Source organism: Kogia breviceps, chromosome X (genome assembly GCF_026419965.1).
Source record: "Kogia breviceps isolate mKogBre1 chromosome X, mKogBre1 haplotype 1, whole genome shotgun sequence".
Taxonomy (NCBI): Eukaryota; Metazoa; Chordata; class Mammalia; order Artiodactyla; family Physeteridae; genus Kogia; species Kogia breviceps.
The window spans coordinates 118851984-118877169 of record NC_081330.1 but is presented as its reverse complement, the minus strand read 5'-3'; the positions used below and the strand labels follow the sequence as shown (position 1 = coordinate 118877169).

The 25186-nt window shown below is 42.3% G+C and overlaps 1 protein-coding gene across 1 annotated transcript in view; it reads right to left on the bottom strand.

Annotated features, from left to right (window-relative positions):
- Positions 1–25186, bottom strand: part of MAP3K15 (mitogen-activated protein kinase kinase kinase 15) — a 122119-nt gene that overhangs the window by 41521 nt on the left and 55412 nt on the right. The window contains 2 exon segments of the mRNA XM_067023184.1: positions 22394–22500; positions 24723–24891. Coding sequence (XP_066879285.1) covers positions 22394–22500; positions 24723–24891 — 276 coding nt within the window.

Below are 25186 nucleotides of genomic sequence, written 5' to 3'. Positions count from 1 at the left end.
TATATTTCTCTCAGACATTTGCTCTGACAACTACCAAGCACTGTGCAAAACATTTCCTCAGTCAAGGAAAACTAGCATTTGCTGCTTATATAGTTCTTTCTATTTCTTATTACAGACTATATACAAACAAAATAAAACATGTACAACTAGTGGGATACTCTATGTACCGATGGAAATTCCCATTAAAGACCTGCAACCATTATAGGTTTGTAGAATTCCATGAGAACAAAACCATTTTGCTCTAAAAGTACGAAGAGTCACTTTTATAGGATTAGTTTTTTCCACAACTACTTGTCAATATACGAGATGTTCACACCAGTCAGAACGGCCATCATAAAAAAATCTACAAACAGTAAACGCTGGAGAGGGTGTGGAGGAAAGGGACCCTCTTGCACTGTTGGTAGGAATGTACATTGATACAGCCACTGTGGAGAACAGTATGGAGGTTCCTTAAAAAACTACAAATAGAACTACCATAGGACCCAGCAATCCCACTACTGGGCATATACCCAGAGAAAACCATAATTCAAAAAGACACATGCACCCCAATGTTCACTGCAGTACTATTTACGATAGCCAGGACATGGAAGTGACCTAGATGTCCATCGACAGAGGAATAGATAAAGAAGATGTGGCACATATATACAATGGAATATTACTCAGTCATAAAAAAGAACAAAATAATGCCATTTGCAGCAACATGGATGGACCTAGAGACTGTCATACTGAATGAAGTAAGTCAGACACAGAAAGACAAATATATGATATCGCTTACATGTGGAATCTTAAAAAAAAAAGTCTACAAATAAACTTATCTGCAAAACAGAAATAGAGTTACAGATGTCAAAAATAAACTTATGGTTACCGGAGGGGTAAGGGGGGGAGGGATCAATTGGGAGATTGGGAATGACACATACCCACTACTATATATAAAATAGATCACTAATAAGGACTTACTGTATAGCACAGGGAACTCTACTCAGTACTCTGTAATGGCCTGTATGGGAAAAGAATCTAGAAAAGAGTGGATATATGTATAACAGATTCACTTTGCTGCACACCTGAAACTAACACAACATTGTAAATCAACTATACCCCAATAAAAATTTAAAATGAGGTGTTTTGTTACCTCTATCAATGGAATAGTGAGGTTACAGATCAGAATTTTTTTTTTTTTTTTTTTTTTTTTTTGCGGTACGCGGGCCTCTCACTGTTGTGGCCTCTCCCGTTGCGGAGCACAGGTTCTGGACGCGCAGGCTCAGTGGCCATGGCTCACGGGCCCAGCCGCTCTGCGGCACGTGGGATCTTCCCGGACCGGGGCACGAACCCGTGTCCCCTGCATCGGCAGGAGGACTCTCAACCACTGCGCCACCAGGGAAGCCCAAGATCAGAATTTTGAAAATTCTCTTGCATCACAGTGGCATCAATAACATAAAGAATGTAAGCAAGGTTGGCCTCTAGTACAAGAAGCCCAACATTGAGGACAGGGTGCTTCATGGCAGTGGTACGTGGAGGGGGGAACATAAGTAGGGCTTTGGGGGGTGGGGGCCTGCTAATGTTCCCTTCCCTGGGTTGCAATGGTTACTTGGGTGTGTTCACTTGATAAAAAAATCCATCAAATTGTACATTTATGAGTTAACCACTTTTCTGTGTGTGTTATACTTAAATAAAAGGTTAAAAAAAAAACCCAGAGGGAAGCAAACCAAAGAGGCATTTTAATCCCCAACCTTCTCATGAAAATTTTTACTACTCTGATTTATTGTTTTACAGCTCTCCTCCAGCCGCCCATGGTTACTAACAGCCACATGTAGCAGTCAGACAGCTTCTTAAAAATGTCATAATAGGGACTTCCCTGGTGATCCAGTGGGTAAGACTCTGCGTTCCCAATGCAGGGGACCCAGGTTTGATCCCTGGTTGGGGAACTAGATCCTGCATGCTGCAACAAAGAAGCCTGCATCCCGCAACTAAAGATCCCGCGTGCCGCAACGAAGATACAGCACAGCCAAAATAAATACATACATACATAAATATTTTTTAAAATGTCATAATAGCAACACAGTAACTAACACTAGAGAGTTTTAAAACCTTTCTTCAGAGCTTTAGAGTTTTAAAATAAAAGCCATGATCATCGTATAAAGTAAGGAAACTATATTAAAGAGTACAAAAGAAATTTAAAACCTATTATAATTCTACTCCCCAAAATAGAAAACAATTGGAGGTCCACATATCGTTTTTAAAGTTATACTCCATTTGCACATTGAGCATTTTTTATTTCATGGAAATCACAACAGGTATAGGCTTTTTCTCTGCAGGCAGTCTGCTTGCTTATATCATGAAATGGAATGATTTTTTCATGTATGAAGCAGTACTGCCAAAATCCTGGATCGCAAAGAGCAGTGGCATATAAAGTGAGAGAAGGGGGCTTCCCTGGTGGTGCAATGGTTAAGAACCCACCTGCCAATACAGAGGACACAGGTTCGAGCCCTGGTCTGGGAAGATCCCACATGCCACGGAGCAACTAAGCCCATGGGCCACAACTACTGAGCCTGCGCTCTAGAGGCCATGAGCCACAACTCCTGAAGCCCACGTGCCTAGAATCCATGCTCCACCACAAGAGAAGCCACCACAATGAGAAGCCCACACACTGCAATGAAGAGTAGCCCCCGCTTGCCACAACTAGAGAAAGCCCATGTGCAACAAAGACCCAATGCAGCCATAAATAAATAAACAGACAACTAAATAAAAAGAACCAGATCTATGGGAAATTATCCAAATGGGGCTGGATGGTGAGGGAAAGTGACTAAGAAAGGGCAAAAGAGAACTTATGGAGATAAAACATTCTATATCTTGATTGTCGTGGTGTAACTTGGTTGTATCTATTTGGCCAAAGTCGTAAAATTGTGCACTTCAAATAGCTGCATTTTATTGTATGTATCAATAAGTTATACCTTAATTATACCTTAATAAAGTTGACTTAAAAATACATAGAGGGGTTTCCCTGGTGGCACAGTGGTTGAGAGTCCACATGCCAATGCAGGGGACACGGGTTCGAGCCCTGGTCCTGGAAGATCCCACATGCCACGGAGCAACTAAGCCCGTGCGCCACAACTACTGAGCCTGCGCTCTAGAGCCCATGAGCCACAACTACTGAAGCCCGTGCGCCTAGAGCCTGTGCTCCACAACAAGAGAAACCACTGCAATGAGAAGCCCGTAAAGTCTGCGCACTGCAGCGAAGAGTGGCCCCCACTCGCCACAATTAGAGAAAGCACAGGCGCAGCAACAAGGACCCAATGCAGCCAAAAATAAATAAATAAAATAAATTTATATTAAAAAATACATAGAAACTGAGTAGTGTTTCTGAAAGTTGTGTCCTGCAGGCCAATCACTGGTCTGTTTGCCCTGAGATACACTCCTCTTTCCCCTGCTCTGCTCTGCATCGCAGGGGTGCTGACTCCTCTAGGCTGCTTCCCAGGACAGCTGATTACCAGCAATGAGCAGCCAGTGGGAGGCACTGGTGGATGAGGAGCTGGAGGAGGGGACGAAGCCGGGGCACTTTCTCCCTCTTCTTGCGTTTTGTGTGGTGGTTTTAGCAACCACCAGCTGCATCTCTTCTTTACACCTAGCTCCCAACATGCTGATTCACAATAGTTCCAGGTGATCCTGGCCCCTGGGTTCTGGTAAAATCACCTCTTTCCTGTGTCCCTCCAGCCAAGGGACAGATGGTAGCTGCTTCCTCCTGATGCTAATTTCTGAGCCGCCTCAGTGCCCTGTTTGCCGTCACAGCTCTTCCATCACTTGTGTAACCAGTTTCCTGTATTATATTTCCTCTATTTTAAATACTTAGAGTAGCTTCTGTTTCCTGATTGGATACTGACAGATACACACTTGCTGCAAGAAAGCAGGTGCCCTACTCCAGCCAGATGCCTCATATTTACATAAGGAGAAGGAATAGTTAGAGGCAATCTGTGTTTCAGTGTGAGCAATGCCCAGAGCCAGAGAAACATATGAACCAGAATGGTTGTTTTCAATCATGGCCCCTGGTCTCTCTTAAAAACCACTGACTTGTACACTTTAAATGGGTGAATTGTACGGTATGTGAATTATATCTCAATAAAGCTGTGACAAAACACACAAAACATCCCTGGCCACGGTCTCTCTTGTCATTTGGCTGAAAGGAGATCTCAGGAACTAAGAGAGGGAAGAACGTAAAGATGGAAAGAGACTAGATTATCAAGCAATCACCTAAAGAAGAGACTGCCCAACGAGGATACACCCACCTTGGAACGCTGCGTAAGTGAAAAAAACCCGCAACTTTAATTTATGTTAAGTCGCTGAAATTGTGACATCGTTTGTTATAGCAGTTACCCTATCCTGACTCATACCAAGTCAACAACACTAAGAAGGCACGGGTTTCCTCAGTGAGAAAGATCAACTCCCCACTAAGTCTGCATCGAAACTTGCTTAACAGACACCTGGGATCCCCCACCAGGAAGACTTCCATCACCACTGACCCTGACCTAGGGTATGCAGCCCTACAGTTTTCTGAATTCCCTGCTTTGGGCCCTGCCTTACTTCCATGGTTATCCTTCAATGGTGGTATTACCAATAATTGTGTTTTTATATTTATCTGTATACACTGAATTTGTATGATTTAGTTGTCTTTGTTTTTACGCATACAGAGAAAAAAATACAGAAGATCTGCTTTCTACTACCAAACCCTTAACTGTAGCACACAGGTACTCATTATATGGATCTCCTCCAACTATATACCACAGCTGTGATCATTTAGTCATTTATTCTTTCATCCACTCAATAAAACTTACTGAGCACTTACTATGTGGTATGGGGTAGACACTGGCCTAGTATACCATGGCCCCTGCTCCCCTCTGGCTTACAATCTAGGGGGAGGGAATGGTAAATATTAAACATGTAAACACAGAAAAGTGAGTGCTACAAAGGAAAAGAGCAAGTGCTGTGAGAATGAATAATAGCATCGTTTTTAGATTTGGTATTCTTTGCAATATCGACCTCTCTCAGAAAGGGACATTTAAACTAGACCTTGAAGTGCCATTTGGGACAACATGGATAGACCTAGAGGGTATTACGATAAGTAAAATAAGTCAGAGAAGGACAAATACTGTATGATTTCACTTGTATGTGGAATCTAAGAAAACAAATCAACAGATATAACCAAATAGATATAGACTCACAGATACAGAGAACAAACAGGGGGTTTCCAGCGGGGAGGGGATGAGTGAAATAGATGAGGGAGATTAAGAGGTACAAACTTCCAGTTCCAAAATAAACGAGTCATGGGGATGAAATGTACAGCATGGGCAATAGTCAATAACTATGTAATATCTTTGTAGTGACAGATGGTAACTAGATTTATCATGGTGATCATTTTGTAACATAAAGAAATATTGAATCACTATGTTGTGCACCTGAAACTAACAGTGTTGTAGGTCAGTTATACTTCAATTTAAAAAACATGTAGACACTGGGTGGAAACGCATCAAAATGCTAATGGAGATTATCTCTGGGGGGTGGGGATTATGGGTCATTGCTATTCTTTATGCTTCTATGTATTTCTACTTGTCTGCAATGCACATGTATTGCCTGTAAAATTGGAAAGACGACAATAAATGTAAAAAATAAATAAAAGATAGAGGTCAATAAGAAAACAAACAAGACCCTGAAGGATACACAGACTCAGTTAGGTAACAATGAGCATTCCAGACCGAGGAAACAGCTTGTGCAAACACCCACAGGGGAGAACAGTCTGCTGCTCTTAAGAGCTGAAGGCAGATGAGGATGGCTCTAGGGCAGTGAACTAGGAGGAGAGGTTGGGAGGCAAGGCAGGGCCAGGTTTCTCCGTGGAGGGACTCCTACCCAGAAGAACTGAGAAGTTAGTCACTAAGTTTCACATTTTACTCCAAATGGCTTTCCAGATCCTAGCTCTTCCCGAGAAGCCTTCCCCAAATACCATCACTGAAGATGACATAACACTGGTGGCTGGGATTCTCTGCTGGGAAATAAAAGGGCAATTAACATTTATCCAGCATCTCCTATGTCCCAGGAACCGTGATGTTTTTTTTTACTTATGATATTCTTATTTAATTCTTAAAACCATCTCATTAATTCCCATTAACCTCATTTCTTCCACAGTGGTTCAGTCCATGGTTTTGTGGGCTGTAAATAGCAGAATCATTTTGAAATATGTCGCAAACCACTCCAAAGTTAAATGCTCTCTAGACAACCAACTCCTAGTCAGCTAAGAGCTATGGGCAACATATATACAATGGAATATTACTCAGCCAAAAAAAGAAAATAGAAACAGACTCAGATTTCATAAAACAAAATGCAGGGGGAGGGATAAATTAGGAGTATGCGATGAACAGACACACACTGCTATATATAAAATAGATAACCAATAGGGACCTACTGTATAGGACAGGGAATTCTACTCAGTATTCTGTGATAACCTATACAAGGATCTGAAAAAGAATGAATATATGTACATGTATAACTGAATTACTTTGCTGTACACCTGAAACTAATACGACATCGTAAATCAACTATACTCCAATAACATTTTGAAAAAAGAGCTATGGGCAACTTGTTGGCTAAATTATGAGTAGTTTTTCTTATTTACTTTAAATAGCCATCATTTCTACAGACTAAGCCAGTAAGTCACTTCACATCTGCTATGTTGACTCCTCTGCAATCTTCCCCCACTCCAGGGGTTATGATGTGATGATTTGATATATGTATGCATTGTGAAATGATGACCACAAGTAAGTTCGTTAACACATCCATCATCTCACATGGTTACTTTTTTGTGTGGTGAGAACACTTAAGATCTACTCTCTTAGCAAATTTCAAGTATACAATACAGTATTACCAACTGTTTAGTCACCACGCTGTACATTACATTCCCAGAACTCATTCATCTTATAACTAAAGTTTGCACTCTCTGACCAACATCTCCCCATATTTCCTTATCCACCAGCTCCTGGCAATCCCCATTCTATAATCTGGTTCTATAAGCTTGAAAATTTTAGATTCTGCATATAAATGAGATCATACAATATTTGTCTTCCTGTGTCTGGCTTATTTTACTTGGCATAATGTCCTCCAGGTACATCCATGTTTTTGCAAATGGCAGGATTTCCTTCTTTTTTACAGTTGAATAATATTTCATTGAATACACATACACACACACACACACACACACACATTTTCTTTAGCCATCTGCTGACTGACATTTTGGTTGTCCCCATACCTTGGCTATTGTGAATAATGCTGCAATGAACAGGGGAGTGCAGATATCTCGTCGAGATACTGATTTCATTTCCTTTGGATATATACCCAGAAGTGGGGTTGCTGGATCATATGGTAGTTCTATTTTTAATTTTTCGAAAAACCTCCACACTGTTTTTCATAATGGCTGAACCAATTTACATCCCCACAAACAGTGCACAGGTGTTCCCCTTTCTCCACACTCTCACCAACACTTACCTCTGTGAGTTCTTTATATATTTTGGATATGAACTGCTTATCAGATATCTGATTTGAAAATATTTTCTCCCACTCAGTAGGTTGCCTTTTCATTTTGTTGATGGTTCTTTTGCTGTGCAGAAGCATTTGAATCTGATGTAATCCCAACTGTTGATTCTGCTTTTATTGTTTATGTTGCTTTTGTTGCCTGTGCTTTTGATGTCACAGCCAAAATAAATCAGCGTCAAGGACAATGTCAATGAGTTTTTCCCTATGTTTTCTTCTAGTTTTATGGTTTAAGGTCTTAGAAATAAGTCTATAATCTATTTCAAGTTAATTTTTCCATATGGTGTAAGACAGGGTCCAATTTTATTCTTTTGCATGTGAATATCCAGTTTTGCCAACACCATTTATTGAAAAGACTACCTTTTCTCCATTACGTATTCCTGGTGCCCTGTCAAAGATTAGTTGGCTGTATGTGCGTGGACTTATCTCTGGGCTCTCTATTCTGTTCCACTGGTCTATGTGTCTGTATCATTTTACCAGTATCATATCGTTTGGATTACTATAGCTTTGTAATACATATAGTTTGAAATCAGGAAGTATGATACAGCTTTGTTCTTCTTTCTCAAGATTGCTTTGGCTATTTGGGGGTCTTGTGTGGTTCTACACGAATTTTAGGATTTTTTTTTCTATTTCTGTGGAAAATGCACACAATTTTGATAGAGATTCTGTAATCTTTTTATATCACACTAGGTAACCTCCCCATTTGAATTAAGAAGTGAAAGGAGGGGATAAATGACGAAGGAACTGAACTTCTATTAACAGCCATCTAGCTGCCAGGAGCTGTGCAGGCCACCTGCATACCTTGTCAACATTATACTGCTGGTAAGTGATTCAAACATCAAAGCATATGCTCTTTTCACAACCAGAATGACTCCCTATAAAGCAGTGGTCTCATGCAAGGCTGATTTTGTCCCTAGGGGACACGTGGCAATGTCTGTAGACATTTCTGGTTGTCACAGCTTGGGGGTCGGGTTGCTACTGGCACCTAGGGCAAAAAGACTGGGAGGTTGCTAAACTTCCTACAATACATAAGATGGCCTCCCAAACACAGAATTACGCAGCTCTAGTTGGCACTAGTGCAAAGTTGAAAAACGTGTTATAAAGTAATCAACTCTGAATTTTACTAAACACTATTCTTTTTTCTACAAATATCTACACTCAAACAAACCCTGTCTCATTCAAAATCATCACCTCAGAGGACCATTACTTACCCCAGCAATGTTTTCATGCTAACAGCACTTTTATCAACATTGCTTTATGAAATTTCTTCCTCTAAACTATCTTCCTTGGTAGCAAACCTCTGTATTTTCCTAGTAGTTTTGATATTTGGAAATGGTCAAAAGTTTTCTCTTAAACTTGGTAAAAATACGGGTAACCAAGCTACACAGTAACTGTCACAGCCTCAGCCACAGCCAAACACCTGCTTCATGCCAGGATTACTCCCTGGAAAGCTTACTGCGAGGTAGATGTTAGTATCCCATTTTACGTATGAGGAAGGTAGGGCTTCAGGAGATTTAGTGGCTTGGCCATGGCCATAAGACTTAAGTATAGGAGCTGGAATTCAAACCCAAGTCTGTTTGCCTTCAAAGCCCACAGTAATGATACTGATTTGCTATATACTGTGTTAGCTGACTATTAAAGCAATTCTGAAGGAAAAAAATCCCCCCCAATGATACTATGATATTCTGAATAATGGCAGCATTGTCCAAGGCAGAGCACTGCAGCATGATTAATATGAAGAGAACAAGTTCACCTGTCTGTATAAGTTCAAGTATGTAATACATACACACGTGATTACATTTTGAAATCACGTGTTAACTTGAGTCACCCCTAATGAGCTCTCTCCTTCTTTAGCACAAAGCACTTCCACTGACACACAAATAAGTCAGTAAATGAAAGAAGGACAAAAGAAAGGGAACTGAAGCAGCAATTTGACAGAAAAGGAAAATAACATAGGCTCAAAGAGGCCAGCGGGGAGGAAGGAGGACAGACAGAAGTGGTAAGTTCTTTGGATAAATATGTTTCAAAAGGAAAATATGCATTATTGGCCAGGCCACTGCTCAGAAGATAATAAGATGGTCCACTTCTCAGAAAAAAAAAAAAAAAAGCAACTGGCCTTTTGGTATAAAAAGTGTTTATTATGAAAGTGGCTTCAATATTCAGCTACTGTCTGATGCTCTCAACATACATGAAAAAGTAGGACATATAACAGTATGGCCCTACAATTCCAAGAGGCCCATGGCTTATTTTAGTTGCCCATCGGGCAAACAAAATAAAAGCTAAAGCTTTCTGGAAAGAGTTTCATTGATTATGCCATGATATGATTAAATTAGTATATGTAGAGCACTGTGCTAAAATTGGGGAGTTTTGGTCCCAGAGCTCTTATTGACCAGCTATTTTACTTTGGGCCTTTGCCCTTCTTTCTTCTCCCTCCCTAAAATAAAGGATTTAGACTACAGCATGGGTCCCCAACCCCCAGGCCGTGGACTGATACCGGTCCATGGCCTGTTAGGAACAGGGCCGCACAGCAGGAGGGGAGCGGTGGATGAGTGAGCGGAGCTTCATCTGCCGCTCCCCACAGCTCGCATTACCGCCAGAACCATCCCCCTTCCCCGCCGCCTCCCTGATCCATGGAAAAACTGTCTTCCATGAAACCGGTCCCTGGTGCCAAAAAGGGTGGGGACCGCTGGGCTACATGATTCCTTGTAAATTCACAGATTTTGTGGTTCTCTTCACTGCCAGGAAAACAATCACCACAGATATGTATCCTTCTTTTTTTTGTTTTGTTTTTTTCGCGGTACGCGGGCCTCTCACCGTTGTGGCCTCTCCCGCTGTGGAGCACAGGCTCCGGATGCGCAGGCTCAGCGGCCACGGCTCATGGGCCTAGCCGCTCCGCGGCATGTGGGATCTTCCTGGACCGGGGCACGAACCCGCGTCCCCTGCATCGGCAGGCGGACTCTCAACCACTGCGCCACCAGGGAAGCCCTGTATCCTTCTTTTGCAACAGAGTTTTAGGTAGCTGAAGGCAAATGAACTATAAAAGTAGGGCTATGTAAACCAGACAGAGAAAGACAAGTATCAGAGTATATTGCTTCTATGTGGAATGTAAAAAAATGACACAAATGAACTTATTTATAAAACACAAACAGACCCACAGACACAGAAAACAAATTTATGGTTACCACAGGGAAAAGGTGGGGAGGGATAAATTAGGAGTTTGGGATTAACAGATACACAGTACTATATATAAAAGAGATAAACAACAAGGACCTACTGAATAGCATAGGGAACTATACTCAATATTTTATAATAACCCATAATGGAAAAGAATCTGAAAAAGAATATATATATGTATATACGTGTATATATATATACACACATGTATATACATATATATACACACACATCTACGTGTGTGTATGTATACATATATATATAATCACTTTGCTGTACACCCGAAACTGACACAACATTGTAAACCAACTATACTTCAATTAAAAAAAAAATAGAAAAAGAGTAGGGTGATGTCATCATTTTCCTACTCTTTACAAACATGTAATAAAAAATGGCTATTTAGATAAACATATGGCTAGATCACACAGTGAATATAAACAAAAGAAACAAAAAAAAGGAGGCTGGTGGTTACTGCAGAGACAACAAGCTCTCACCGTCCCTCCACCTGAGCAATGACCTCACTGGGCAGCCCAGAGGCCAAGGATGAGCTGACTGCTGTAGGTTCTGTAACAAGCCTGCAGACCCTTTGGTGTGGGCTGGATTCCGTAACTTTCATCTAATATTCCCCCCCCACAGTGCATATTTGGGCTCTAATATTCCTGGGGCCCACAGTGTATCGTCCTCTCTCTATCACTCCCCTTAACTCACAGAGAGACACATCATAATCCAATAAAAGTGTCACACATTCAGTTTCCCTTCCACTTGCTGAGAATTCAATGAGTTCAGTTTTGCCAGGGCTGGCAGTCTGGACCCAAAGATGCAGGGAGTAGGATATGAGTACACTCCTGCTTTGAGACAGGCGAGTTTTGTTGTTTTTAAACCCAGGACTTTGATTCTGTTATTCTTCTTCCAGGCCATGCCTCTGCCTGCTGCCTGGATACCTGGTCAGGATCTTCTGGCTACATTAGCGTGTCTAATAAAATCCTGTCTGTAAAAGTAACAGCAAATAAAAACTGTTCATAAAGGTTCCATGCCATTGGGAGGCAAGCAATTTAACGGCTCAGTGGAAACCTGAAGTAGCTCTGAATGGGCTTCTAAGGCAGTGAAAGGGAAGCTATCAGGAAAAGATGCCGACTCAAGGCAGCTTTCTTATACAGGGAGCCCTTGCCTAATACAGGAAGGGTCAAATCATTCGTTACTGTCGACTTTTAGTAACACTGATGGCCATCATTTGTTCCACTTCCTAAGAGTTAATGGTCAACTGTTGTGCAGGAAAACTCATTACCTGCCATCACTATACTGCCCTTTACAGAAATACGGTATCTGCACAAACTTTCTCAAACCTGTACATAATGAAAAATCCTACTGTGACTCTGGCTAACAGCTGGCCAAATTATACCTAAAGCAAAGATGTGAAATTCAGGATCAGATTGCACATATAAATGAAGCAAATATTGCAATTCTACAGAAAATCACTCGTTGGTTGGAGAAAATGAGATTCTTGGCACTGAGGAGGAGGCCAGCTTCAATATACATATTTGTGGTGACTGTTCTGGCAGTGAAGAGAACCATGGTCCCACTGTCTAACAGGGAGCCATCAGGCTAGAAGGAAAAGACCCATCATCAGAACGGTGGCCGTCTGGCAAGCAAACCCAGCCATTCTGCTTCCAAATGGGAAACACATATCCTCCAGGAATCACTTCATCCTGCCACACTCCGTTCTCTGAGATACTGATTTTCCATTTCAAAACATGTTTTATTCTTTCATTACTTTGAGTGGATGGTAATCAGATTATTTCATTCTGCTTGACAAACCATTACCTCTGCTTGGTCCAGGAAAAGACTTGGTGGTGAGCGCTTTAAAAGCCCCTCTTAGTTTTGTTTTCTTAATTAATCAATTAATTAATTATTTTTTGCTGTGTTGGGTCTTCATTTCTGTGCGAGGGCTTTCTCTAGTTGTGGCAAGTGGGGGCCACTCTTTTTTTTTTTTTTTTTTTTGTGGTACGCGGGGCTCTCACTGTTGTGGCCTCTCCCGTTGCGGAGCACAGGCTCCGGACGCGCAGGCTCAGCGGCCATGGCTCATGGGCCCAGCCACTCCGCGGCACGTGGGATCCTCCCGGACCGGGGCACGAACCCGTGTCCCCCGCATCGGCAGGTGGACTCTCAACCACTGTGCCACCAGGGAAGCCCTAGGCCCTCTTAGTTTTAATTTAATATACCATTTTAAAAAATAGCACTGAAAGTGTGCCAGGCATTCTTCCAGAAACTTCACCAGTGATAAGTCATTAAACCTTGTTAAGTCAAGGATCGATCAAGTATAATTTAAGTATAAATAAAAGCAGAACCCACTACTCTGGGGGAAGAGAGTTACAAAACTTTTTTTTTTTTCAGGCTTAAGGAAGATCCCTTCCCAGTGTTCCCTGCCTTGGGATGCTGAATTTAAAGACTGCTTGGGAGAGAGAAGGCACATTTTCATAGAGACCATAAAGCCCCTCCGCCAAAAGGAATCCAAATCCTGACTACCACTACTTGCCAGTACCTAGTACAGCAGGACACAAGCACATGCTATGTACCCAACAGAAATGTGTCCGTATGTGTGCAAAAATCATGCACAAGAATGCTCACAGCAGGACTGTTCTTAGTATCCCCAAACTGGAAACAACCTAAAGGTCAATCAGCAGTAAAATGGATAAATCACCTGTGGCATATCCACACGACAAAATACTCCACAGCAAGGAGAAAGAAAGAACTACTGACACATCCAAAAGCATGGATGAATCTCACAAACACAATGCTGAGTGAAGGAAGCCAGACACAAAAGAGTACATACTGTGTGATTCCACTTACACGAAGCTGAAGGACAGGAATATGGAGACAGAGGTTACAATATATGAATAATGGCTGCCTATGGAGGGGTGGGGACCACCTGCAAAGGGGCACAAAGGTACTTTCTGGGGGGGGGGTTTGAAAATGTATATTTTGATAGGGGTTGTTGTTTACATGTGTATATCTATTAAAACTCATCAGTTTGCATAAAGATCTACGCATTTCACTGCCTGTGCAGTTTCCATACTTCAATATAAAAGAGAGATGTAGCCTCATATGCATTACAAGAATCCTGAAGCCGTGGACTTCTGTGTTGCTGCTGTCAGGCAGGTGCTGCCAGTGGCAGGTCCACAATCTATAGCTTAACCCAGCTGCTGAAGCAAAGAAAAGCCTCTGAGAAATCAGGCCCCAAAGTCCTCTAACTCGGGTTACCATCGACCCTCACTTTATTCATTCCCTGAGGAAGATGATGGCCATGGAAGGTTGATAAGAAGGTGCCAGAACTCTTTGGTTCTCAAGCCCTGTTTGAATATCCTCCCAGAGTTTTTTGCCATGTGATTCAAACATGACCAATTCCTGGCCCCAGCAGAGGACAGGCCCAGTGGGAAGTGTATTGGGCGTGGTTCTCACCATGTTCACCTAATGCCACCCCTCTTCCTGCATCTTACTGGGGAGGAAGAGAGACTGTAGGACTAAGACATTTAGGCAGCTTGGATTTTGTGAAATTGGATGTGTCAGACTCCTAGTTGTCCTCCAAATCCATAGTAGCCGAGTTTGAATGCGCATATGGCCACCCAGCTAGCGACTACATTTCCCAGCTTCCCTTACAGCTAGATAGGGATCATGTGACTATGTTCTCACCAACAGAATGTCAGTGGAAGTGGCATGTGCAAATTCTACTTGCTTTAAAGGAAACTGCTTACCCTGGGCTTCCACTCTTTACTCCTTTTGTTAGGCTGGAACACAGAGTAGCAGTGACCTAGTTTCAACTAGAAGAGGACGGCACTCCTGGGAATGAAAGAGCTACAAAATGGTCAGAAGCTAGGTCCCTGAACAACTCCTGGGGCAGTACTATGCCACTAGCCTGGCCCACTCACCTCTAGACTGCTATGTAAAAGAGAAATTTCAATCTGATTTAAATCACTGCATTTGGGGGCTCTTTACTACAGCATCTTAGCTGACACCCCTAGCAATAAGCTTCTGAGGCTCATGGTCTCCAGGAAAGAATTTCCAAGTCTCACATACTCTACCTAGCCCAGTCATTTGTACTCCAAAGTTCAGATTATACTAGCACATAAAGACAGCACCCTCTTTCTCCATCATACAATGTTAATCCTGTTGTTAAACCTGCCCCCACCCACCCAGCCTACAAGACACTCTCAGGTCCTTTCAAGACACGGTCCCACCCTCCACACACTCTGCTCACTGCAGACATTTACTTCACCTACATCTCATGTTCTGGATGTTCCCAGAAGGCAAAATGCACATGAAGAACTATCTGCTCACACTTCTGGCCAAGTGGAATGGCCTTTTCACCACTCCCATCCCACACTCTATCCCGCCCATGAGGCAATTTTTTACTAAATCATAAAAACCCAATCCCAGGGCTTCCCTGGTGGCACAGTGGTTAAGAGTCCACCTGCCTATGCAGCGGAAACGGGTTCGATCCCTGGCCCAGGAAGATCCCACATGCTGCGGAGCAACTAATCCTGTGCACCACAACTACTGAGCCTGCGTGCCTAGAGTCCACAAGGAACAAGTACTGAAGCCCACGTGCCACAACTACTGAGCCTGCTCAGTAGTTGCGTGCCTAGTGCCCGCAAGCCACAACTACTGAAGCCCGCATGCCCAGAGCCCGTGCTCTGCAACAAAAGCTACCACAATGAGAAGCCCACGCACCGCCATGAAGAGTAGCCCCCATTCACCACAACTAGAGAAGGCCCACGCACAACGAAGACCCAGCACAGCCAAAAATTAAAAAACCCCAACAAATAAATAAATTAATTAAAAAAACCCAAACAACCCAGCCCCACCCAGGTGTCCGCTCCTCTGGTGAGACGGGGTCGGGAGACGCTCTCCTCAGCTCCTTGCCTGGGTGGGCAAGTCAGGCTCTAGGGCCAGCAGAAATCCTCGATTGAGGGTCCCACCGAGTTCCCCGGTCAGAGTGCTGCGGCTGAGCAGAGCGGCTGCTTGGGACTACTACTCAGGGCGCTGCAGAAAGCCTTCTTGGAATCTGACATGTTATCACTTTGGCACCATTGGCCAGCTGCTCCTGATGTGGCCACGTGAAGGCTCAGACTGTCCCAGTCTCTGAACTGAAGAGAACCAACACTATTAGCATTTCTCTCACCACCATGAACGCAAGGTATTTCAATGAAGAGTATCAGGAGGACATCTACAAATCCCAGACTGGCATGTGCAAGTTCTGAGGAATGCTGGAATAACCCAATGTATCTGGGTGACCTATGGAGAAAGCTGAGAAAGAGCTACAACAGGGCAGTGGCTGACACCCAACTCATAGCCCACGTTCTTGAGCCGTGTCGCTGACAGGGTCTTGGTGCTCCGGCCGGGAGTCAGGCCTGAGCCTCTGAGGTGGGAGAGCCGAATTCAGGACACTGGTCCAACAGAGACCTCCCGGCCCCACATAATATCAATCGGCAAGAGCTCTCACAAAGATCTCCATCTCAACCCTAAGACCCAGCTCCACGCAATGACCAGGGAGCTACAGTGCTAGACGCCCCATGCCAAACTACTAGCAAGACAGGAACACAACCCCACCCATTAGCAGAGAGGCTTCCTAAAATCATAATAAGTTCACAGACACCCCAAAACACACCACCGGACATGGTCCTGCCCATCAGAAAGACAAGATCCAGCCTCATCCACCAGAACACAGGCACTAGTCCCCTCTACCAGGAAGCCTACACAACCCACTGAACCAACCTTACCCACTGGGGTCAGACATTAAAAGCAACGGGAAGTATGAACCTGCAGCCTGTGAAAAGAAGACCCCAAACACAGTAAGTTAAGCAAAATGAGAAGACAGAGAAATACACAACAGATGAAGGAGCAAGGTAAAAACCCACCAGACCAAACAAATGAAAAGGAAATAGGTAGTCTATCTGAAAAAGAATTCACAGTAAATATGATCCAAAATCTTGGAAATAGAATGGAAAAATCCAAGAAACATTTAGCAAGAACCGAGAAGAACTGAAGACCAAACAAACAATGATGAACAACACAATAAATGAAATTAAAAATTCTCTACAAGGGATCAATAGCAGAATAACTGAGGAAGAAGAACGGATAAGTGACCTGGAAGATAAAATAGTGGAATAATTACTGCAGAGCAGAATAAAGAAAAAAGAAGGAAAAGAACTGAGGACAGTCTCAGAGACCTCTGGGGCAACATTAAACACACCGACATTCGAATTATAGGGGTCTCAGAAGAAGAAGAGAAAAAGAAAGGGACTGAGAAAATCTGAAGAGACTATAGTTGAAAACTTCCCTAATATGGGAAAGGAAAGAATCAATCAAGTCCCGGAAGCACAGAGAGTCCCATACAGGATAAATCCAAGGAGAAACGTGCCAAGACACATATTAATCAACTATCAAAAATTAAACACAGGACTTGCCTGGTGGTGCAGTGGTTAAGAATCTGCCTGCCAATGCAGGAGACACGGGTTTGAGCCCTGGTCCGGGAAGATCCCACATGTTGCGGAGCAACTAACCCCCGTGTGCCACACTACTGAGCCTGTGCTCTAGACTCTGTGAGCCACAACTACTGAGCCCGTGTGCTGCAACTACCAAAGCCCACGTGCCTAGAGCCTATGCTCCACAACAAGAGAAGCCACAACAACGAGAAGCCCGCACACAGCAACGGAGTGTAGCCCCTGCACACCACAACTAGAGAAAGCCTGCACGCAGTAATGAAGACCCAACGCAGCCAAAAATAAATTTTAAATAATAGTAAAAAAAAATAATAATAATTAAATACAAAGAAAAAATAATAAAAGCAGCAAGGGAAAGGCAACAAATAACATACAAGGGAATCCCCATAATGTTAACAGCTGATCTTTCAGCAGAAACTCTGCAAGCCAGAAAGGAGTGGCAGGACATAGTTAAAGTGATGAAAGGGAAAAACCTACAACCAAGATTACTCTACCCAGCAAGGCATCTCATTCAGATTTGACGGAGAAATTAAAACCTTTACAGACAAGCAAAAGCAAAGAGAATTCAGCAACACCAAACCAGCTTTACAACAAATGCTAAAGGAAGTTCTCTAGGCAGGAAACACAAGAGAAGGAAAAGACCTACAATAACAAACCCAAAACAATTAAGAAAATGGGAATAGGAATATACGTATCGATAATCACCTTAAATATAAATGGATTAAATGCTCCCACCAAAAGACACAGACTGGCTGAATGGATACAAAAACAGGACCCATATATATGCTGTCTACAAGAGACCCACTGCAGACCTAGGGACACATACAGACTGAAAGTGATGGGATGGAAAAAGATATTCCATGCAAATGAAAATCAAAAGAAACCTGGAGTAGCAATACTCACATCACAAAATAGACATTAAAATAAAGAATGTTACAAGAGACAAGGAAGGACACTACATAAGGATCAAGGGATCAATCCAAGAAGAAGATATAACAATTGTAAATATTGATGCATCCAACATAGGAGCACCTCAATACATAAGGCAAATACTAACAGCCATAAAAGTGGAAATCGACAGTAACACAGTAATAGTAGGAGACTTTAACACCCCACTTTCACCAGTGGACAGATAATCCAAAATGAAAATAAATAAGGAAACACAAGTTTTAAATGATACATTAAACAAGATGGACTTAATTGATACTTATAGGACATTCCATCCAAAAACAACAGAATACACATTTTTCTCAAGCGCTCATGGAACATTCTCCAGGATAGACCATATCTTGGGTCACAAATCAAGCCTTGGTAAATTTAAGAAAATTGAAATCGTATCAGGTATCTTTTCCAACCACAACGCTATGAGACTAGATATGAATGACAGGAAAAGATCTGTAAAAAAATACAAACATATGGAGCCTAAACAATACACTACTTAATAACAAAGTGATTACGGAAGAAATCAAAGAGGAAATCAAAAATACCTAGAGACAAATGACAATGGAGACACGATGACCCAAAACCTATGGGATGCAGCAAAAGCAGTTCTAAGAGGGAAGTTTACAGCAATACATTCCTACCTTAAGAAACAGGAAACATCTCGAATAAACAACCTAACCTTGCACCTAAAGCAGTTAGAGAAAGAAGAACAAAAAACCCCCAAATTTAGCAGAAGGAAAGAAATCATAAAGATCAGATCTGAAATAAATGAAAAATAAATGAAGGAAACGATAGCAAAGATCAATCAAACTAAAGGCTGGTTCTTTGAGAAGATAAACAAAATTGATAAACAATTAGCCAGACTCATCAAAAGGGCAGAAGACTCAAATCAATAGAATTAGAAATGAAAAAGGAGAAGTCACAAGGGACACTGCAGAAATACAAAAGATTATTAGAGATTACTACAAGCAACTGTATGCCCATAAAATGGACAACCTGGAAGAAATGGACAAATTCTTAGAAATGCAAAACCTGCCGAGACTGAACCAGGAAGAAATACAAAATATGAACAGACCAATCACAAGCACTGAAATTGAAACTGTGATTAAAAACCTTCCAACAAACAAAACCCCAGGACCAGATGGCTTCACAGGTGAATTCTATGAAACATTTAGAGAAGAGCTAACACCTACCCTTCTCAAACTCTTCCAAAATGTAGCAAAGGGAGGAACACTCCCAAACTCATTCTACGAGGCCACCATCACCCTGATACCAAAACCAGACAAAGATGTCACAAAGAAAGAAAACTACAGACCAATATCACTGATGAACATACATGGAAAAATCCTCAACAAAATACTAGCGAACAGAATCCAACAGCACTTTAAAAGGATCATACACCATGATCAAGTGGGGTTTATTCCAGGAATGCAAGGATTCTTCAATATATGCAAATCCATCAATGTCATAAACCATGTTAACAAACTGGAGGAGAAAAACCATATGATCACCTCAATAGATGCAGAAGAAGCTTTTGACAAAATTCAACACCCATGTATGATAAAACCCTCCAGAAAGTAGGCATAGAGGGAACTTACCTCAACATAATAAAGGCCATATATGACAAACCTACAGCCAACATCGTTCTCAATCGTGAAAAACTGAAAACATTTCCACTGAGATCAGGAACAAGACAAGGATGCCCACTCTCACCACTATTATTCAACATACTTTTGGAAGTTTTATCAACAGCAATCAGAGAAGAAAAAGAAATAACAGGAATCCAAATCGGAAAAGAAGTAAAACTGTCACTGTTTGCAGATGACATGATATGATACATATAGAATAATAAAGATGCTACCAGAAAACTACTAGAGCTAATCAATGAATTTGGTAGACTAGCAGGATAAAAAATTAATGCACAGAAATCTCTTGCATTCTATATACTAATGATGAAAAATCTGAAAGAGAAAATTAGGAAACACTCCCATTTACCATTGCAAAAAATAAAATACCTAGGAATAAACCTACCTAAGGAGACAAAAGACCTGTATGCAGAAAACTATAAACACTGATGAAAGAAATTAAAGATGATACAAGTAGATGGAGAGATATCCCATGTTCTTGGATTGGAAGAATCAACATTGTGAAAATGACTCTACTACCCAAAGCAATCTACAGATTCCATGCAATCCCTATCAAACGACCACTGGCATTTTTCACAGAACTAGAACCAAAAATTTCACAATTTGTATGGAAACACAAAAGACCCTGAATAGCCAAAGCAATCTTGGGAAGGAAAAATGGAGCTGGAGGAATCAGGCTCCTGGACCTCAGACTATACTACAAAGCTACAGTAATCAAGACAGTATGGTACTGGCACAAAAACAGAAATATAGATCAATGGAACAGGACAGAAAGCCCAGAGATAAACCCACGCACATATGGTCACCTTATCTTTGACAAAGGAGGCAAGAATATACAATGGAGAAAAGACAGTCTCTTCAATAAGTGGTGTTGGGAAAACTGGACAGCTACATGTAAAAGAATGAAATTAAAACACTTACTAACACATCCACAAAAATAAACTCAAAACGGATTAAAGACCTAAATGTAAGACTGGACACTATAAAACTCTTAGAGGAAAACAGGCAGAACACTCTAGGACATAAATCACAGCAAGATCCTTTTTGACCCACTTCCTAGAGAAAGGGAAATAAAAACAAAAATAAACAAATGGGACCTAATGAAACTTCAAAGCTTTTTTCACAGCAAAGGAAACCATAAACAAAACGAAAAGACAACCCTCAGAATGGGAGAAAATATTTGCAAATGAATCAATGGACAAAGGATTAACCTCCAAAATGTACAAGCAGCTCATGTAGCTCAATATCAAAAAAACAAACTACCCAATCCAAAAATGGGCAGAAGACCTAAACAGACATTTCTCCAGAGAAGATATACAGATTGCCAACAAACACATGAAAGGATGTTCAACATCACTAATCATTACAGAAATGCAAATCAAAACTACAATGAGGTATCACCTCACATGAGTCAGAATGGCCATTATCAAAAAGTCTACAAACAATAAATGCTGGAGAGGGTGTGGAGAAAAGGGAACGCTCTTGCACTGTTGGTGGGATGTAAACTGATACAGCCACTATGGAGAACAGTATGGAGGTTAGTTAAAAAACTGCAAATAGAACTACCATACGACCCAGCAATCCCACTACTGGGCATATACCCTGAGAAAACCATAATTCAAAAAGAGTCATGCACCACAATGTTCATTGCAGCATTATTTACAATAGGCAGGACATGGAAGCAACCTAAGTGTCCACCGACTGATGAATGGATAAAGAAGATGTGGCACATATATACAATGGAATATTACTCAGCCATGAAAGGAAATGAAATTGAGTTATTTGTAGTGAGGTGGATGGACCCAGAGTCTGTCATACAGAGCGAAGTAAGTCAGAAAGAGAAAAATACGGTATGTTAACACATATATATAGAATCTAAAACAAAAATGGTTCTGAAGAACCTAGGGGCAGGACAGGAATAAAGACGCAGACGTAGAGAATGGACTTGAGGACACGGGGAGGGGGAAGGGTAAGCTGGAACAAAGTGAAAGAGTAGCATTGACATATATACACTACCAAATGTAAAACAGATAGCTAGTGGGAAGCAGCCGCATGGCACAGGGAGATCAGCTCGGTGGTTTGTGACCACCTAGAGGGGTGGGATAGGGAGGGTGGGAGGAAGATGCAAGAGGGAGGGGATATGGGGATATATGTATATAACTATGGCTGATTCACTTTGTTATACAGCAGAAGCTAACACACCACTGTAGAGCAATTATACTCCAATAAAGATGTTGGGGGAAAAAAAAAAACCCAGCCCCAAAGACCCCGGAGAAGCTTCTTTAAAACCCCAAAGCAAAATGCCTTCCTCCCTCTACTATGCTTCGATATTCATTAAGATATTTATCATTCTGAGCTGTATCGATTTAGTTACATGTCTGATCTCAGCGCTAGAATATATGTTCCAAAGACAAAGTCCCTGAGGGTTAATATTATGCCTTGTGCATTTTCTTAACTTTAGCATTCAGCTCATGATCTGGCTCATACTCAATAAGGGCTGAATGAAAGAAGGAAACAATTTAACAGCTGGCATGTTTCAAAACTCTATACGCACATTATCACTCTTACCTATTCAGTGCAAATGCATAGTGGAATTTAATGTTATGCTGGTCAGCTAAATCACACGTCAGCAGCATTTCCAGTGTTTCTACCAGCTTCACTACTGCATCACAGTCCTGTTGGCAAGAGGTCCCAAGGTGAGAAAGACAAGAAACACAGCTCTTCGCAGGTTTTTTTGAACAGTTACGAACATGAGACCGTCTCAGCATTTAAATACAAGCCTTTCCCTACAGGCAGCATTTAGTGACATTAAAGCCTTTAAAAGAATAGCAATGAGGGCTTCCCTGGTGGCGCAGTGGTTGAGAGTCCGCCTGCCGATGCAGGGGACATGGGTTCGTGCCCCGGTCCGGGAGGATCCCACGTGCCGCGGAGCGGCTGGGCCCGTGAGCCGTGGCCGCTGGGCCTGCGCGTCCGGAGCCTGTGCTCCACTTCGGGAGAGGCCGCAGCAGTGAGAGGCCCGCGTACCACAAAAAAAAAAAAAAAAAAAAGAACAGTAATGAGATTAAAAACAACAAGGTGGATGAGAGAGAAGACAGAGAAAGAATCCCTGCTATCAGAGGTCACAAAAGGACCAAGGAAAGAGTCAAAGATGATAAAACAAAACAAATGAGCCCAGCAGCCAGGAAAAGCTACCACATTTTGAGTGTAGGAGAGTTAACAGCAGCAGGGCTGTGGGTTAAAATGAACAGGACATAAACATGTAGGAAATCTTACAGTTATTTGCCACGTAAAGGGCGGGGAACATCCCAATCCTTCCTATTTTGTTAGAAACAATCACATTCATCTAAACGAGAATTTCTCAACCTCGGCACTACTGACATTTGGGGGCTGGATCATTCTTTATGGTGGGGGCTGTGCTGTGTATCGTGGGATGTTAAGTGGCATCCGTGGCCTTGACCCACTAGATGCCAGGAGCACTTCCCACTCCCTCGAGTTGTGACAACCAAATATATCTCCAGATACTGCCACATGTCCCCCGCTTGAGAACCACAGCTCTAAACTGCATAATTACCCAGGGAGAAATTGCCACCGTGTTTGTCTGAGCTGTGTCCCCTCCGAGCAGTGCCATCTGCTACCCTTTCAGCCGGGCTTACAATCGTTTCGGGCCAACTCGTTGACAGCCAGCCACAGTTAGCAGATGAGGACTTCCCACTGCAATCTCACGTCTGTTTTGTGGCTTTACACCTCAATGCTGCTACCCAAGGATAGGGAAGGCAGAGTACTGCAAGAAGCTTCTGGCTCACCCTTGAGCCTGAAAGTCCCACCAACGGAAGGTTATAAAGAGGAGAGATGTGTGAAAGCAAGGGCAGAAGGAAGCCAGCAGCTCAACAGAAGAAAAACTTCAAAAGAGGCCATTCCCATTCTCGTTCCATGGGCCATAATTTAATCATCATAATTCCTAATAGCATCTGCTATTAAAATCAATTACATGCATCTGTTTACCACCAGGGGCACGAGTTCCTTAAGTGGTTGACTCTGTTCTTGGTTCCAGTCATAAATGGAAGCCTCTCTCGTTCAGATTTAAAGACCCGTGGCCAACAACCTCCAAAATGGCTTTGTAGAATTCTGCAGGTTATGTACATTGCCCTGTGTTCCTCCAAAGGAAAGGAAGGCAAGACATCCTTAGAAATGGCTCCACAGCATTAAACTTGGAGGGGGGAAATGACTGATTTCCTCCATGGTACCATATTCTACAAACCCTGTCTCAAGAACTCTCCAGAAGCCTCTGTCACTTGTCTTAGAATAAACCCCTGCATTCCCTGGGTCCTGGACTTGCCTCTGCTACTCCTGCTGTCCCTTTCACTGATAGGTAGTGGTAAACATAGAAGGAAGTGACAAAGGCCTAAAGGAAGTAGCAGAGGAGTTAAGAGCAAAGAGGACAGAGCCGATTACCTCAGTTTGAATCTTGACTTTGCCAACTGCTGTGTGACCTTAGGCAAGTTACTTAACTTCTCTGTACCTCATGTTCCTCATTTGTAAAATGGGGATAATCCAAGTGTACACCCCATAGGCTTATGAAGAGAATTAAGTGAATTAGGACTTGCAAAGGGCTTGGAACGACGCCTAACACAAAGTGCATATAAACCGTTTCATTCTAATTCCTTTTATTAAGCAGTACTGTTTCTGAGATTTTGCTGGAGTGGCCTTCTGATATGACAAAACCTTCTTCAATATTTCCACCACAACAGACATGCAAGGTGACCTATGACCTAGCCACATCCCTGTTTTGTCTGTAAAACAGTTACCTAACCATACACCTAGTGTAAGAGTACTTCATATGAGAAATGCTCCATGTCAAGGAAGAAGTGTGATAGCCTCAGACAAGCATATTTCATACCTGGATATCACGATAGGACAGCAGTAAATTAATGATGACGTCTGAGGTCAGAACCTTGGTATTGTCCGTGCGGAGCTTGATGCGGGCCAGCTCCTTCGCCAGTGCGTCACCCTGGTATTTCTCTCTGGCTCTCCGGATGTCATTTCACAAGGTTTCTTTGTAATAAGCACTGGAGAGGAAAACAAGAAAACCTCCAGTCGCATCCACGTGCATCCAGGACTGTACTGTCCTGCCCTTAGCAGCTCAAACAAACTTGCTTCTCGTTGACAGGACTTAGGCTAACACACGGGGGCCTCGCCCAGATCGCAGACTCCCTGCATCAGCAAACAGGAGACAAGTCCTACTTGTGAGTGACATTCTGCAAAAACTCACCACTAAACAGTAACAAAGAAATATCAGTTCATTATGACCTTGAAAACAGTTTCAAACTTGACCCCATATGTACCTGGATGACCCATCCCCAT